The sequence below is a fragment of the Lycium barbarum genome, chromosome 5 (assembly GCF_019175385.1).
Source record: "Lycium barbarum isolate Lr01 chromosome 5, ASM1917538v2, whole genome shotgun sequence".
Lineage (NCBI taxonomy): Eukaryota > Viridiplantae > Streptophyta > Magnoliopsida > Solanales > Solanaceae > Lycium > Lycium barbarum.
Window position 1 is genome coordinate 7,919,769 of NC_083341.1, and position 17,404 is coordinate 7,937,172.

The 17,404-nt window shown below is 37.6% G+C and overlaps 1 protein-coding gene across 1 annotated transcript; it reads left to right on the top strand.

The window, feature by feature from the left end:
* The first annotated feature begins 5,126 nt into the window (after positions 1-5,126).
* On the top strand, positions 5,127-8,365 carry LOC132642255 (desiccation-related protein PCC13-62-like). Its single transcript, XM_060359506.1, has 4 exons — positions 5,127-5,517; positions 6,415-6,640; positions 7,344-7,575; positions 8,042-8,365. Exons 1-4 carry the CDS (start codon positions 5,189-5,191, stop codon positions 8,206-8,208), a joined length of 954 nt encoding a protein of 317 aa, XP_060215489.1. The 5' UTR covers positions 5,127-5,188; the 3' UTR covers positions 8,209-8,365.
* Positions 8,366-17,404: the final 9,039 nt, after the last annotated feature.

The following is a 17,404-nucleotide window of genomic DNA, read 5'->3' on the forward strand; positions in this document are numbered from 1 at the left end:
AAGTACAGGCCCTGGTCTATCCGGTATGGCTGGATCCGGAGTGTTCGGACACTGTCCGCTCGGAGTCGTCAGAGTCAGTCTAGAGGGCTCTCTTAGCTTCTTCCTCGACCCTTTTAGCTTCGCGTATCAGGGCCGGAAGATCCGCAAAGCCATGCCCAGCTTGCTCAAGGGTGATCCTCCGAGACTTCCACCGTTCATACTCCACAGCAATCATAGTATGAGCCTCGGCAGCCTCCACACTCTTAAGGGCTTCTGCCAAATCGGCCTCAGCCTGGGCTAGTTTTTCCACCAGTTCATCCCGCTCTTCCTCAAAGACCCTTTGGACTTGAGTGGCCGACTCGAGCTCGGCCTTGAGAAGGTCATTAGCATCGGCCGTCTCCTCGAGTTCGATTTTCAGCTTATCACATATCCGGGCCCTCTCCTCTGCTTTCTGCTCAAACACCGTTATCCGCTCTTTGTACTTGGCACTCTCATATTCGAGTAGCCGATGCCTTTCGTCCATGCTCGTGGCATCGAACTTGACCGAGTCCAGCTCCCCCCGGAGTTGAGAGATGGTGGTTTCGAGCTCACCAAGCCTTGAGGAAAAACGAGCATTGTCCTGGCTAAGGCCGACTTTGTCCGCTTCTAGAAGCCGGTTCTTTTCGACCATCTCGGCCAACTCATCCTTTAATTGAAGGTTTTCGGCCTTTGTCGCATCGAGCTCAGGTTGGAGGTTGGAAAGAGTAACTGCTCGGTTCAACTCATCCTCCTTCACCCGCAAAAGGTGCTGAAACTTCTCCATTTCTCGACCTTGGGCATCCAGCTGGCCCTTGAGATCGTCAACCTCTTGCTGAGCACGGACGAAGGCTTCGTTAACGAGCACCACACTCTGTAAAAGAAGCAAGTTAAAACTCGGATAAACGAGAAATTAAAATTCTCAATGAATTATGCAAGGATGGCTGATAAACTTACTCGATTGCCCGCGTGCATACCCTCGTTAATGAGACACTGCCAGGGGACTCCGTTCATCTTCCGTTTGTCCGAGTCCGAAACAAGGGGCCTCAGGTAGCTTGCCACAACTACCGGGCGAGACAAAAAGCTGCGGTCCTCGGGAATAGTGATCACAGCCGATCTTGTCCTCTTAGGTTCCACACTAGGGGCCGGAAAAACGTGCACCAAGCTATCCCTAGCACCGGTCTCGGTGGACCGGCTAGCCGCCCTCGAGGCTCGAGGAATAGTAAGATGTCCAAAACCGACAGCTTCCTCGGTAGCAGGAGAAGCATCCGAGAACATGTCATCAAAATCATCCAACCTTGAAGCTGGAGTGGGAGAAATCAGAACGGCCTCAGCAGCTTCGGCAAAGGCAGGGATCTCGGAGGTTGCAGCAGTCTCATAGCCGGGCAGTGGACTAACATCTGCTGGAACTTCGGTCTCGGGGACCGACTCAGCCCTTTGACCGGTTTCGGCAGCTGGTGCCTTCTCGGATCTTCTTGTCCTTTGCAGGGGGGTCTCTTCGAACGAAACATCACCTGAAATATTGACGAATTCAATCGACCTTAGAGGAGTCGGGTAATGAATTTCTTCCCCACCTGTGTATAACGCTGGAGCTGAAGGTACTTCCCTGGCTGACGGGAGTGATGAAACGGTGGTAGCCTCCTCCGGAATAGAGGCAACGGAAAAGATTACACCGATCCTCCGAAAGAGGAGCTCGGGCTCTGTTTCGTCTCTTAGAGTCCGAACGACGCTCCTCGCCCTCTTCTTCGTCTTCTGCCTTTTGTCCGAGGGCCTTTTTCTCTTGTTGGCGGCGGCAATGGTGTGGGATGTACCCGCTGAATCGAACTCGGGTGCCGACGTAGCGGGTTCAGCTAGTGACTCCGGTCTTGGGTCCACTGAGCCGTTGGGTAAACCTGAAAACCAAAGATGTTACAAAAAGGAAGGGTAGAAGATGCAATGAATACGGATAGAAGCAAAGTATTACCGTGGTTTTGGGCGACCCATCGGCCACGCCATAGGAGTCCCCATGTCCGTGCCTCGTGGGTATGTTGACTGAGGAGAGCACTTACCCATTCGTTGATGTTCTGGACAGCCGGAGGTATCCACGACACAGCAGGTATAAAGAAGACAAGTAGTGAGAATGTGAAAGGACTAGTGTTTGACCAAGCATGCAAAAGCAATTATTAAAAGAATTGAGACTTACGACTGTCCATCCACCTCTCCGGAAAGGGCATGTAGTCGGTCGGAATAATGTCCGAGGTCCTCACCCGGATATAACGCTCCAACCAGCCCCGGTCTCTATCTTCGTCCATTTTTGAAAAAATTGGATTCCGGCTTCGCTTAGCGAGTTTTATTACACCACCCCGGAACAACCTCGGGGAGTATAACCGTATGAAGTGAGCCGGCGTGAACTCCTTTTTCGTATTATTGGCCAACAACCAGAGGCAGGCCACGGTCCTCCAGACAATCGGCCCAATCTGGGCCAGAGTTACATTGTAAATCCGACACATATCTAAAATGACCGAATCGATCGGGGGGTCGATCTTGAGGGTGAAAGGGTAAGTGTAAACATATAAGAAGCCCTCCTGATGGTCGGTGACTAATTCATCTGGTCCGGGGGAAAAAACTTGAACCGGACGGTTATCTCATCCGCAATCAGCCCGGACTAAATCGAGTTTGTCCTCAGTGATGGACGAGGGATACCGTCTTACATCGAACCCTCTATTGGAAACCAGGGAAGGTTTCTCAACCTCAAAATCTTTGTTGTAGTTAGGTTTGGATGGTACAATGTCCAAAGCAGTGGGTTCGAAGGCGATCTTCCCCTTGGGTTTAGAAGTCGGCTCGGTTCCTTGTGAAGAAACCGAGGGAACATCATGGGAAGTGGTTTCGGTGTTAGCAGACATTTGGAGATTATGAAAAAATAAATTGGGCAAATTCGAAGGGGAAGTTAAACAGTTTTGAGGGAACAGTCAAGAAAGAATTCAAAATGGTAAAGAGTAAGAAAAAGCAGCAACACACTCAACAAAAACGGCTAGTGAAGAAGTTGGCAGAGTTGTTTCCTTTCACGTAGTATAAGTAATGAATCAACAAGAACTATGAGATGAAAGATGATTAGAAATGATGAAATGAAGAGAAATAAAGGGGAGAAATGAAGAAATGAAATGGAGAGATGAAGTGAAGAACTGAAGATGGAGAAGTAAAATGGATCGTGAAATGGAAAAATGAGGTGGTGAAGGGCATTATATAGACATGGAATCGAGGCGGCTACAGATCCCAGCCAACCGGGGAGTGCCACGTGTCCCATAATTAATGAGAAGTGACTTGAAACGACGTGCGTTACGGTGGTTGTCAGAGCTGACCACCCGGGACGAGACACGTGGCTGATGACAGAGGGACGTGATGCAACTGTTCCCGCCAAAATGAAAAGATAAGAACGAGCATATGGAACCACCGGTTTCTTGATTCATCCACTTCCCGTTACTCCGATAAAAACTACGGTCCGAAAAGTGTGGGGACTATCTGTATACGGTAAAAATCGGATATATGCTAAACCGGTAAGACCGGAGACCAAGGGAAGAAAGAAACAAGTACGAGCATGAAGACTTTCTTTCGGGACCGGAGAAGTGCTTGAACCGAAGAAAGCGAAGGACATCGTTTGGTCCGGTTTCTCCATAACCGAGTTGATTGTGGCCGTTGACTCGGTTGATCGTGGCCGTTAGCCCGGTTGATCATGGTCGTTGGCCCGGTTAATCGTGGCCGTTGGTCCGGTTGATCGTGCCCGTTGGTCCGGGTGATCCGTTACACAATTGCCACGCGTCAATACCGTTCTGCCACATTGTACTGCCAATCGTATGGGTGTCAGACCGTACGACCCAACCTTATCCTTTTTAGGGTTTTTCTTTATGCAAAAGGGTTTTATGTTGTAAGAGGCCCATAAGGCAAAGCTATAAATAGGAGACATTATTTTACTTTCAGGGGTTGGCTTCTTGAGTTCTAAAACATTGTAATAGCAAAATATATAAAATCTCCCCCTCGTATTCTCTGATTTTGGTCCGGATTCCGTGTTCTGCTCTTTAGCTTTATTCGATTAACTATATTCATATATCATTAAATACATATATTTAGTACAAACCATCGATTATTATTCACTTCTTCTTAGCATATCCATATATATCTTTTTTCAACCAAATAGATTAAAGCTCAACCACATATCCTATACCTCACTAATAAATTTAATTGATTACCTAAATTCGGGGTAAACAAAGCGTGAGTTTATCTTAATACATTCCCTCAAGTTAGGTGTGGTGTAATAACACCTAACTTGGCGAGAGTATCTGCAACTTAATCTATTTAAGGGCACGTGTTTCACAAAAATTCACACTTTTGTGGAGGTTGTGAAAGTCCACTTTAATGTGTTAAATTTGTAGTAGATTAATTTTTTTTTCTTAAATATAAAACGCCAGTATTATCACCAAAAACAGTTGACGTATGTGAGATTCAGCATCTTAATTCATCCATCAAATTCTGAATCCATGTGATCTCACAAGTGCATTAGCAATTGATTGATACTATGCTTCAACAAGGAACGGACAACCCACGATAATATGAGTTGTTTTCCATATATAATAGTAAAATTTTCCGATTAAGAGGTGTATCATGACACCGCTTAGGTAAATGTGCCTCGTTGGTTTTCCAAGTTTGTTTTTTCACTAAAGCCTCGTATTCTAAATTCGTAGTTTTTTTTCATTCAACATGCTTAGCAACTCGTTTAAAAGTGTTTGGAGTATGAGAGAGGTGACCTCAAAATTGAATCGTCTTTTTGGCTTAAAGATATTATTTTGAGAGAGTGATAATTCGAGAGAGGTGGCGGTAACCATGACTAGCTAGAAGTTGGCATGAATTACATTTGTAATTTCGTAAACAAACCAAAAGGAAAAAAAAAATTAGAATACTCCAAATTATAATCAAGTTGATCCAAAACCTTCTCAACTACCTCTTTCCCACCTGACTCTTACAAACTTTATAAATAACTCTCTCTCAATCCTTCATCCATCTGTCAATTCTCATAATTTTTTCAGACAGAGCACACGTCTGACAAATAAAATTCGTCATTACCATTTATTTAACTAAGACAAATAAAATAAAATAAGTGGACAATATTAAGATATTAAACCCAAAGCTCAGCTTTTCTTCTTCTTTCATTTAGCTTGCAAAAATGGTACTACTTGCTTATTTTTCACTACTAATTCTGCTGCTACTGAGTTCATCAAATCATGCAACTGATGAGTACTTTCTAAATGATACTAATTATGTTCCTCATAACGTGACCAAATCAGATGTCGATCTTGTAGAATTTCCTTTGAATTTAGAGTACACGGAAGCTGAATTTTTCTTGTGGGGTTCATTGGGCTATGGATTGGATAAGTTTGCACCGGAACTTGCTGATGGTGGGCCGTCACCTATTGGTGCTAGAATTGCAAAACTTAGCCCTCTTATTAGAGATGTCATTGCTCAGTTTGGGTTCCAAGAAGTTGGTCATGTCAGGTTCATTTCCATATCCTAATCTAAGTATATTTCTTATTTTATATGAAGATATTTCATTGATGAAACTTAAGAATGATATTTTTTAAAAATAGACTAAGAAAATGTCACATAAAATAGAAGGGAGAGGGAATTGGATTGTTGAGTGTCCTTAGCAAAGTTGGAATTTATCGAAAAATTAGGGTGTTTAGAATGAAGAAAAATATTTTTCTAAAAATGTTTTTTATTCTTAGTTGGTTAAAATATTTTTATTTAAGAAAAACAAGTTAGTTAAGAATAAGAAAAATGACTTTTTTGGTGAAATAGGAAAAACAAGTTCCATCACAAGACACTCCACGATGATTGTCTCCTTCCTACCTCCGACACCCCACCACCACCCCCATCCCATCCATCACCTCTCGCTCCACCTCCACCTCTCTCCCCATAATGTTTCCAAGTTAATATTCTTCTGTTCCAATTTATATGATACACTTTTCTTTTTATTTTGTTCCAAATTAGAAATAACTTAACGTAAAACATCTTCTTTTACCCTTAATGACATGATTTTGAGCCCCACAAATATCTAAGACTTGTTTTAGATCATAAGTTTCAAAAGTCTTCATTTCTTTCTTAAACTCCATGGTTAGTCAAACTATATCACATAAATTGGAACGGAGGGAGTATATAAATATTCTTAGGATAACATTTTTTGCTTATTTACCAAAAATTAAAAAAAATACAAGTAAAAAAAAACACTTATTTTTCAGGGTAACATTTTTCGCGAAAACATTTTCCGTGAAAAATATTTGCCTTTGTACAAAATACACTCAAAGAGCTGATCCAATTTCATTTGTACCAAACACACCCAGAAAGTTGATAATTTCATATGTAACATCTACTTTAATTTTCCAATTAATGCAGGGCAATCAAGGCAACAATAACAGGATTTCCAAGGCCACTGCTAAATCTAAGCAGAGAATCATTTGCAACAGTGATGAATGATGCATTTGGACATCCATTGGAACCACCTTTTGATCCTTACGCTAATGACATTAATTATCTCCTTGCTTCGTATGTCATCCCTTATGTTGGACTCACCGGATATGTTGGAGCAAATCCTAACCTCCAAAGCTCTACAGCCAAAAGAGTAAGTCTACTTAATCTACATTTTTTTTTAATGATAACACTCCCTTTGATTATTCCAATTTACATGATATTATATATTTGACCATCATTTTACATTTATAGGATTTTATATTTCAAACTACATGCTTTTAAAAGAACTAACTTTTCAATCATTTTGTAAAAAGTTGTTATAGTAATATGCCACTAGTTTTGTTGTGACAAATAATCTGTCCTATTCTTCATGTTGTGCCCATTTTTATGGACAATTACTTATAGCTATTATTTACATGAATTTACTGAATAAAAGTTAGACTATCATATTAATAGTTCTCTTATTTGAGTTTAAGTTATATACAATGATAGTGTAGACAGAAAATTATTTTTACAATATCAGTGAATCTTAACCTATGATAGCAAGTTAGTTATCATCTTTACTAGATTATTAATTAAATGTTTTTCAAAAATTTGCCTGTACTTATCTAATTAATGACCTTATTGTGTGAATGTTTTTTACACTTTCAATTCATTAAACTTAAATTGAATCCACAGTTTAGATGCATTATTGTGGATCTCGATCCAAAGGTTTTCTTCCTATTTTAGTACTTAAACTTGATGTTTTGTCAAACACCATTATATAAAACAAAACGTATGCAGTATTTTCAAAACATTTAGCCATTCTAACTTGTAAATAAAATTCTGATAGAAAATCAAAATCTTGATGGCAGCTAATAGCAGGACTACTGGGAGTAGAATCAGGTCAAGACGCAGTTCTAAGAACGCTTCTTTATGAGCGAGGAAGAGAGAATGTGGAACCCTACGGGATAACGGTAACGGAGTTCACAAACCGAATATCAGAACTGAGGAACAACCTGGGACGCCATGGAATTAAAGACGAAGGACTTAAAGTGAAACGAGAAGTAGGTGCTGAAGGGAGCATAAGGGGGAACATACTTGCAGGTAATGATAAAGTCAGAAATTGTGTTAAAGGTGTTCAATATTTAATATTTCTCTGCCCCAATTTATGTAATATTTTTCGCCTTTCGAGATTCAAACTGCATAAATTTTAACCTAACATTTTAAGATGTATCTTTTCACTAAATTGATATGAGAAAAGTTGCAACGTACAGTACCTTTCATGCAGTTTTCAAATATATAAATTTTAATCTTAATTTATTGAGTTAATCTGATTCAATTTAGCTTCAAAGTTTAGTCAAATTGACTGGTAAAAATTTGTTGGAAAAATACATCTTAAAATTGAATCTCAGGAAGTGAGAAGTATCACATATATAAATTTGATCGGAGGAAGTATATATGTACAAAAAGTATAATATTTTAATTTATATACACAATACAATTTCCTATATAAACAATATAATTTTTCAATAAAGAGTGTTCAACTACCACACATATGTTTTGCTTGCAGGGGACAAGTACTCACTTGCCTACGACAGAACTCCTGAGGAAATATTAAGGATAGTGTATGGAAGTGGGCAGGAGAATAAACCAGGTGGATTTTATCCAAATGGAGCTGAGGGTCGGATTGCAAAATCATATCTTGGAGCTGGAGGAGAACTAATTAAAAAGCTGTAGAAATGTTGCTTTCAGCATGCAATAAGTTAAATGAGTAATAAAGTGGGCAAAAGTGATGTTTCACATATTGTTTGTGCTTCAATGTCTATTTATCCCCTTTTCCACTTCATTTGCAAAATTTAAAAGTTTATAATAGTAATTATATCATATTAGCAAATTACTTGATTCTATGGACGGAGGAAGAGCCCTCCAACTTAGGCACGAAATCAATGTTGGTTGGGTCAATAGTCTATCATCAAAAGTGATCATACTATCGAGCGAGATCGAGACCAGCCCCTTGTAGAGGTATAGGGTTCCAAATTAAACATGCACTTCTTCAAATTAAAAGATTTTGTGTCAATTGTGTTCTCTCGTCTTCCAAATGGTGAATCACCGAAACCAATTCATCTTGTGCAGATGAGCAAACATGATCGGAGTCAGATTTGACTATGAGACGAGAACTCACTTATGTTGATCCTCAATTGTTGATCAAACAAAATCACACTTAGACTGAGAACACCATTGGAATGCTCTCTTACCTCCATTGACCAATTAGCGTGCAATGAGGACCGACATGCTAGCCACTCATTTTTGTTCTTCACTGCTTTGAATAGTATTCTAGATACTACTTATTTACACATGATGCTCTATAATTATAGGGGTTAAGAAACTAGCTATTATTTGTGAATTTTACCCTTATTTTTTGTCCTCACAAAAACAAAACTCTATTCGTTTCACATGAAAACGATTAAAAGAGAAACCCATAAAAAATGGTTATAACTAAGCGACTTAACGAGAAGAAAAAAAAAACAAGGGCAAAGAACCCTTTTCGCTGGCAGATTAAAAAAAATCATTTAACTTATTTTTTAATTAAGAAAATGTCACTTGACTTAAAGTCACGAGACAATTTTTTTTTCTAGTGAGTTGTCTGGTTTGTTTACAAAGAAAATATCTCTTTGATTTTTTTTTTAAAAATAAGTCCACCCATTTTTTTTAAACAAACCAGACCCAAACCATCAGAGAAAAACACGTGGTTTAAAGAAAATAGTCTACTAAAAAAATGATAAGACTTATTTTTTAAAGCTGCGTGACATTTTTTTTAATTCAAAAAACAAGCTAAATATTTTTTTTTTTTGCAAATCCGTTAGCGAAAAGGGTATATTTACTTGCACCTTCTTCCAAAAAACAATAAGTGACTGTTTTACCATCAATTGTGCATCTCCCTTTGCACTCCCACACCAGTGACGCCACTGAACGTGTCCAAGTTATTGCCGAAAACAAAGATAACGCCTACCAGCCTATAAGTATACGTAATCCATCCTTTACTCCGTCGTCAATTTGTTTTGTATGATTATATTAATTGAATACTTAATTTAAAAACAAACGAAAAATTGTAAGTACATATCAAAAGTATAGTTTTAGAAAACGACTTTATGCTGTAAAAGCATGTCATTAAGAATGTTTTTTGAGGAAAACATCTTTCGAATAATATTTTTCAAATTTTCTAGGTTTGTTTGGTCAAAAAGTTTTGAAAACTATTTGCTTTAGGAAAATAAGTTCCTTAAAAATGAGAAAAATCACTTCAAAAACTAATCATAAAAGTAATTTTTTAAGAAACAAAAGCTTCCTTTGGTGATGGGCTTTTTTATGGGCTCAACTCTTTTTGGAGGAGCTATAAACCTTGCTTTCTTGTTTGGGCTGGACTACTAATCCCATTTTATGAAAACAACACAAAATACCCCAAGACACTAAGAGAACTTCATGTCGTTCTCTCTCTCTTGCCTGCTGCAATCAAAGGAAAGATTATGTACTCGAGAAAAAGCCCTAATCAGCTACAACACAGAGGAGTTATGGATGTCATTAGAAAACTGGCTAATGCTAGATCTTCCCCAGATGCTCACATGTTTGTTGCTTTCATTAGCGGAGCATCCATTGCTTATTTTGTCAATCGTTGGTTGTTAACACCATATGTGGAAGAGTACAAGAAGACTCTTAAAAAACCGAGGAGAGTGCTGCTAGGACTGCTGCACTTAGGAAGTTCAAGTGATTATTCGAATCCTAATTTCCTCTAGAGTTCTTATAGAAGTGTTGTTTCTTGTGCGAATCTATCCTTTTTTGTATTTGAAATCATGACACATTCCAGTTTACGTATAGCTGGAAATTAAAATTATTAATGGGTGAATGAACAATTTATGAATTAATTCTGGAAAAAAAAACCCTAAAATGTAAAATATTTACTCGCTCCTGCCTCTTTCTAAACCAATTTCGCTTCTTACCACTGATAACGTCCAAATCCACCCTATTAATTAGAATGGGCACGGTCGTATGCAAATATATTTACCCAACTATGAGTCGGGGTCGAATCCCACAGAGAACAATATGTAGGCGATTAGGAAAAGTAGGAATTTTCACCAATGATAGCTAAAGCCAAACGATGGATAATATTTTGGTTTTGTTTGAGAGAAAATTATAGCTAATGCAAAAATGTAAACTAACCTAGAAGGCAAGTAAAATGATCAATGGCCACAAGAATGGATACAAAGGAAATTACTCTCTAGTAACGATCCAATATATTTTATGATTTACAAATAATGGTGAGTTTATATTACTTAGCCTCGAATAATGACTCTAAATTAGCTTCTTCCGAAGACTAACTAGACTACCTAATTAAATATCCCTAAAGCAATTAGGAGCATTAAGAACACCCGAATATGGCTACAAGTGGTGTCGCCTATCCCTAGGTCGATTTCCATTAGATGAGGATTAACGCCCAAATTCTTGTTAATTAATCTTTCCCAATTCCGAGTTTGCCTCTTCCAAGTTTAAATCGAAATAAATGGGCAAGTCTTAGGGTTAGGTACTCCCTTAAGAATCATTCAAAATGAGATTAATTAAAGAAACAATAATCCACTTCATTAGGAATAAAATCATTCAACACATAAGCAAAACAAGAGATTCAATCCAAACTTAAACAATGTATACTTCCATAAACAAGGTTCAAGTATTGAAATGAAATACTACACACATAAATATTCAATACAAAACAAGAGTAGAAGAAATGGGTAAAGAATTTCTCATTGGGTGCCTCCAAATCTTCTCTTCCAAGGTGTTGGTGATGAACCCTAGCCTCCAAGAACTTGTGTTGTGCCAAAGATGATCCTGTTTTGTTGCCCTAAGCCTCTCTTTATGCCCAGATTTTTCCAAGTCAAAACAATGACAAAATATGCCCCAACTTTCAGTTTTTGCAGTTCTGCCCGTTTTTTTGCAGTTCTGTCCCGTTTTTGCAAAACTGTCCAGTTTGGACAGTTTTGCAAAACTGTCCCATTTGGCCTCTTTTTGACTAAATTTTCACTTGGTTTCTTCTGATCACTTCTAAATCACATAAGACCTGTAAAATAGATGTAAATGATATTAAATACACTATTTTCTCAAGCAAATATAGCAAAAATACAACATTAAAGAAGAGATAAGTTGGTAAAATACCAACTTATCAAACCCCCAAACTTAAACTATTGCTTGTCCTCAAGCAATTCAAAACATAAAATCTCTTTCTAAGGAATTGACTCAATAGTGCACCAACATCATACCAAGTTAAAAAGTCTACTTTAAGCACAAAAACATGACTTTGATTGGTACTAACAATTAATTCAAAACATATGAATCACCAACTTCTTCTTAAAAACTTCATTTTCTTTTCAAGTGCTCAAACACCAAGTTGATCAAAGTAGCAATCAAGTCATGACACTAAAGCTTCAAAATTTGACTCCTTATCACAAAACAACTTTCTTTTGTTCATTCCTCTCAATTGGAAAATGGAACAATTTCACAACTTAAATTCTCATGTGCCCTCACACTCAAGAGAGAATCCCACACTTAGAAAATGTAAGTCAAAACACAATGGGATATTAAATAGAAAGAATTAACTCTCTTCTCTCACAAAGATGTTCAATTGCACAAGTAGTACCATAAGCTTGCCCTTCATGTATTTCTCCACTAATATAGACACACTTGGTTCAAAAATCAATTAGGACTTAAAGGGTTATAATGTAGGCTTTTGGTTAAGGTAGGAACATAATTTGGAAATAGTGACTCAAAAACCTCCCTAAGCACTACAATTTTCAACAATCAAAGCACACTTCCTTTGAAATTTTTCCACCCTTTTCTTCATTTTCCATTTCACCAACTAGTCTTCCCTTTATTCACAACTCTTCATTATTCCTTCCTTTTTTTTTTCTTTTTCAAAATAACAAGGAAGTTTCCATTTTTTTTTATTTTTTTTTACTACTTCATTTTTTTTTCTTTCACCTTAAAGTAACTCCCACATCACAACTTTTTCCAACTATCACCCCCAAACTTAGGCTTTCAGCCTACGTTTGCACTTTCAACGCACTTAAGGAGGTAGGGTACCAAAAGATGGATCAATGAAGAACAGAATGTTAAAGCTTGTAATATGGTTGCCAAAGAAAAGGTTAAAGACTCAAAAGGGTTTGACTAGGGAAAATATGCAAGGGTAGGAAATTTAAGGCAACAAAAGCGGTTCAAGGAAGGCTTAACATCATTTTTCAAACCAAGTGTAGTCTAGGATTTCGCCTTGAAACTCATTCCGGGCAAGTTCTAGACCACAAATAATGCAAAAGAACTCACAAATAAACATCATCACACATGGCACATGAAAACTCAAGTAGAATATGTATCCAAGAACCAATTGAAACAAATGAACTCAAAAAGTCACTCATAGCCTAAAGAGACTAATTAGTGAAAGTAAGAGCCAAAAATTAAATCTAAAAGTCACAATAAGAAACCTTACTTCAATCATTTTTCTTTTTCAAAAATAAAGAGTTCATATGTTAAGGTTTAAATAAGTTGGTACCAAGCAAGCCAAAAATTAGCCAAGGGGTAAACAATCACATCCCAACACCATTTTTACTCCTAAACTACCTAACTAAGAACGGAAATAAAATAACAAAAGTGACTAATCCACAACATGCAAAAAGAACGAAATTTTCAAGAATTTGAGCAAGTTCCATTTGTAACGTTTATCCACAGCCACACCAACAGTCACAAAATAAACCCGACAAGGGCACACAATCAAGCATAACCAAAATATAGCGTGCTACCACATGCCACCCCCAACTAAAAACATTGCAGTGTCCTCACTGCACAAGCAAAAACTGGACAGTTTTGTAGAAGAAAAAGCTGGACAGTTTTTCAGAACTGGACAGTTTTGCAGAAACTGGACAGTTTCTGCAATTTTCAGCAGCTACTGGTTTGGGGCTGTCCGAAAATTCGACCTGCTCAAAACAACTCCAAAAATTCTGAAACTTTGCAGATTAGTCAAAAACCATAAACAAAACTATTCTAAAAAATCAAATTTCAAAAATAATTTAAAATTTTTAAAACGATGGGTTGCCTCCCACCAAGCGCTTAAGTTAACGTCGCGGCACGACGGTTACCTGTACCACTTTTCCTTCCATTTGGAAGATATGAATTTGCGCCCCAACTTTGAATCAAGATTATGATGACGCTCATGGGGCGGTGGTAGAAAAACAAAGAGGTCAACTCTCGGATGTCGCATTTTGCACTTTTTGGCCTTTGAGTGAGGAATGCCCTTTTGTCTTCTTGGCATAGCAAACTTCAAAATAAAAACGCTTTCTTCTTCATATCCAAAATTCTCCATTGGCTTGTTTGGTTCAACTTCCATATCATCAACCAAGCACAATGTTGAAAAATGGTTCGAATGTGGTCCAACGCGCTCAAATTTCAAATTTGCATGAATTTTGACATCCTTACCCATAAATGAACTAGAGTCTTCAAAAACGATTTCATGAACTTTTTTATGCAACTCTAGTATCATTTCTTCAATCTCGGCATCATTCACTATTTTTGGATTTGTTGGTTGGTAATTTATCATTAGCTCATGAAAATCAATCTTGACCTCTTCTTCATTGGAAACCAACTCAAAATTATGATCCATGGCCCTTTGATATTGAGCATTACATGCTTCAATCTTTGCATTCAATTCGGCCTCCAATTTCCGGATATCAATTTCAAGTAGCTCCACTTCTTGACTTTGCTCAACATGCATTTTTAGATATTGTTTCATCATTCGTGAAAAGCCTTCACGGTGATCCCCATAGATTTCAAGTTTTTGGGCTTGATTCATTAGCCAATCTTGGCTCACAATATCCACTTTGTCAAGTTTGTCTTCATGGTGAGAATCGTCCAAAGCTTGTAAAAATCCTAACGTGGTGAAATCCATATTTTGGATAGTTTCATCATCTCCATATTGAACTACTTCCCACCATTTGGCCACAATTTTCCCATATTTTTCATTTCTCCCCATAATGCCACTCAACATTTTCTCAATTTCCTCTTTTCGAGTAGTGGAGATTTCTTCTTTATGACTTGGCTCATTTTCTTCAAGTTGAACCACTTCTTCAATTTCACAACTCTTGTTGGGGTCACAAGAATTTTCGGGCTCATCTTGTAAATTTGAAATCTCTTCTTCAACTACTTCATTTTGAGGAATAGGCACATTCATGGAAATTGAAAAATTTTCATCCTCAAGTGATTTGTTCATTTCTAAAATGGATTGCCCGATGAGTTCTCGCTCCTCCTCCCTTTCCCGGTCAAAGTATGCTTGGAGCAATTCCATGATACCTTCATATCCGGTACTTTGCCCTTCGTTTCCCATATCATTGTTCCTATCAAACTCAAAAGCACAACTAGTATTTTCATTAGAACAACTTGGGGGAGGGGAAGGAAAATAATTAGGACAATCACTCCAATGTCCATTTTGACCACCACATGTATTACAAATATTCCCATCATAAGATTGAGACGGTGCACACATCTCTCTCCTGGGAGCATTTTCACAATCTTGTCAAAAGTGAGGTCCTCCACAATATGGACATGGGTCATCAAAGTATGAACAACTACCATCCAACCAATTTTCATTATATGATGCCATTTTTTTTTTTAGCAAAAGCAAAAACTGGACAGTTTTGCAGAAGCAAAAACTGGACAGTTTTTTCAGAACTGGACAGTTTCTGCAAATGCAAAAACTGGACAGTTTCTGCAAAATTTCAAAACTGGACAGTTTTCTTTTTTGGTTTTTTTTTTTTTTTTTTATAAAGCAAAGAAAGTTTGGACCAAAGCAAGTTAGCTTAAATCCCAAACTAACCCAAATACGCCAAATTGTTCCCCGGCAACGGTGCCATTTTTTATAACGTCCAAATCCACCCTATTAATTAGAATGGGCACGGTCGTATGCAAATATATTTACCCAACTATGAGTCGGGGTCGAATCCCACAGAGAACAATATGTAGGCGATTAGGAAAAGTAGGAATTTTCACCAATGATAGCTAAAGCCAAACGATGGATAATATTTTGGTTTTGTTTGAGAGAAAATTATAGCTAATGCAAAAATGTAAACTAACCTAGAAAGCAAGTAAAATGATCAATGGCCACAAGAATGGATACAAAGGAAATTACTCTCTAGTAACGATCCAATATATTTTATGATTTACAAATAATGGTGAGTTTATATTACTTAGCCTCGGATAATGACTCTAAATTAGCTTCTTCCGAAGACTAACTAGACTACCTAATTGAATATCCCTAAAGCAATTAGGAGCATTAAGAACACCCGAATATGGCTACAAGTGGTGTCGCCTATCCCTAGGTCGATTTCCATTAGATGAGGATTAACGCCCCAAATTCTTGTTAATTAATCTTTCCCAATTCCGAGTTTGCCTCTTCCAAGTTTAAATCGAAATAAATGGGCAAGTCTTAGGGTTAGCTACTCCCTTAAGAATCATTCAAAATGAGATTAATTAAAGAAACAATAACCCACTTCATTAGGAATAAAATCATTCAACACATAAGCAAAACAAGAGATTCAATCCAAACTTAAACAATGTATACTTCCATAAACAAGGTTCAAGTATTGAAATGAAATACTACACACATAAATATTCAATACAAAACAAGAGTAGAAGAAATGGGTAAAGAATTTCTCATTGGGTGCCTCCAAATCTTCTCTTCCAAGGTGTTGGTGATGAACCCTAGCCTCCAAGAACTTGTGTTGTGCCAAAGATGATCCTGTTTTGTTGCCCTAAGCCTCTCTTTATGCCCAGATTTTTCCAAGTCAAAACAATGACAAAATATGCCCCAACTTTCAGTTTTTGCAGTTCTGCCCGTTTGTTTGCAGTTCTGTCCCGTTTTTGCAAAACTGTCCCATTTGACCTCTTTTTGACTAAATTTTCACTTGGTTTCTTCTGATCACTTCTAAATCACATAAGACCTGTAAAATAGATGTAAATGATATTAAATACACTATTTTCTCAAGCAAATATAGCAAAAATACAAGATTAAAGAAGAGATAAGTTGGTAAAATACCAACTTATCAACCACCTGGTCGAAGATATTTACCCGAGTACCCATCGCCCAAAACTCTTCCTCCACTGTACCAGTACAGTATATTTATATATCTTGAAGGACTGAAACAATTCTTCATGATACCATCTCAGCATATTTATGTACCGCAATGGTATCACGGGGGACTGAGCAATGTCTCCTTGAAGGACTGAAGCAGTCCTCCACGATACCATCATAGTATATATTTATAAGATGATGGTATCACAGAGGTTTTTTTGAGAAAAATGTGTCTTTTGAATAAATGAACATAATACCATCTCAGTATATTTATATACTATGTTGATATCATAATTTTGGGGGCATTTCGGGTAAATAGTTTTAGGGATAGGAAAGTAAAAGGGGGCATGGATGGGTAATTATTTTGTTTTCGGGGGATGGAGACGTTCTTTCCCCTTTTATTTTTCCTAGTGTGGAAGTAGGGAAAAGAAGTTCACAAGTGGCATTCCACACTGATTATGTCCTTCCCATCCTCTAACACACCTAATTAATCCTTCTTGTAGCATGAGTGTCAACAGATATTATTAAATTAATTCTAGAAAATATGTACATAAATACTTAATTTAACGGAAAAAATCATGAATTCACATGCACCTTAACACACTAAATTCGCCCGACTCAAACCTCCTCATCAGCTTCCACAACATCCAGCAAAGTAATTAAACTGAGTTTCTCCTTTTGAATTCTAAGATGAAGACTCTAATGACATATTTAGTCATGCTACTGACCTCAACACTGAAAACAAACAGAAACAATCTAGTAGAAACCACATGCAAGAAC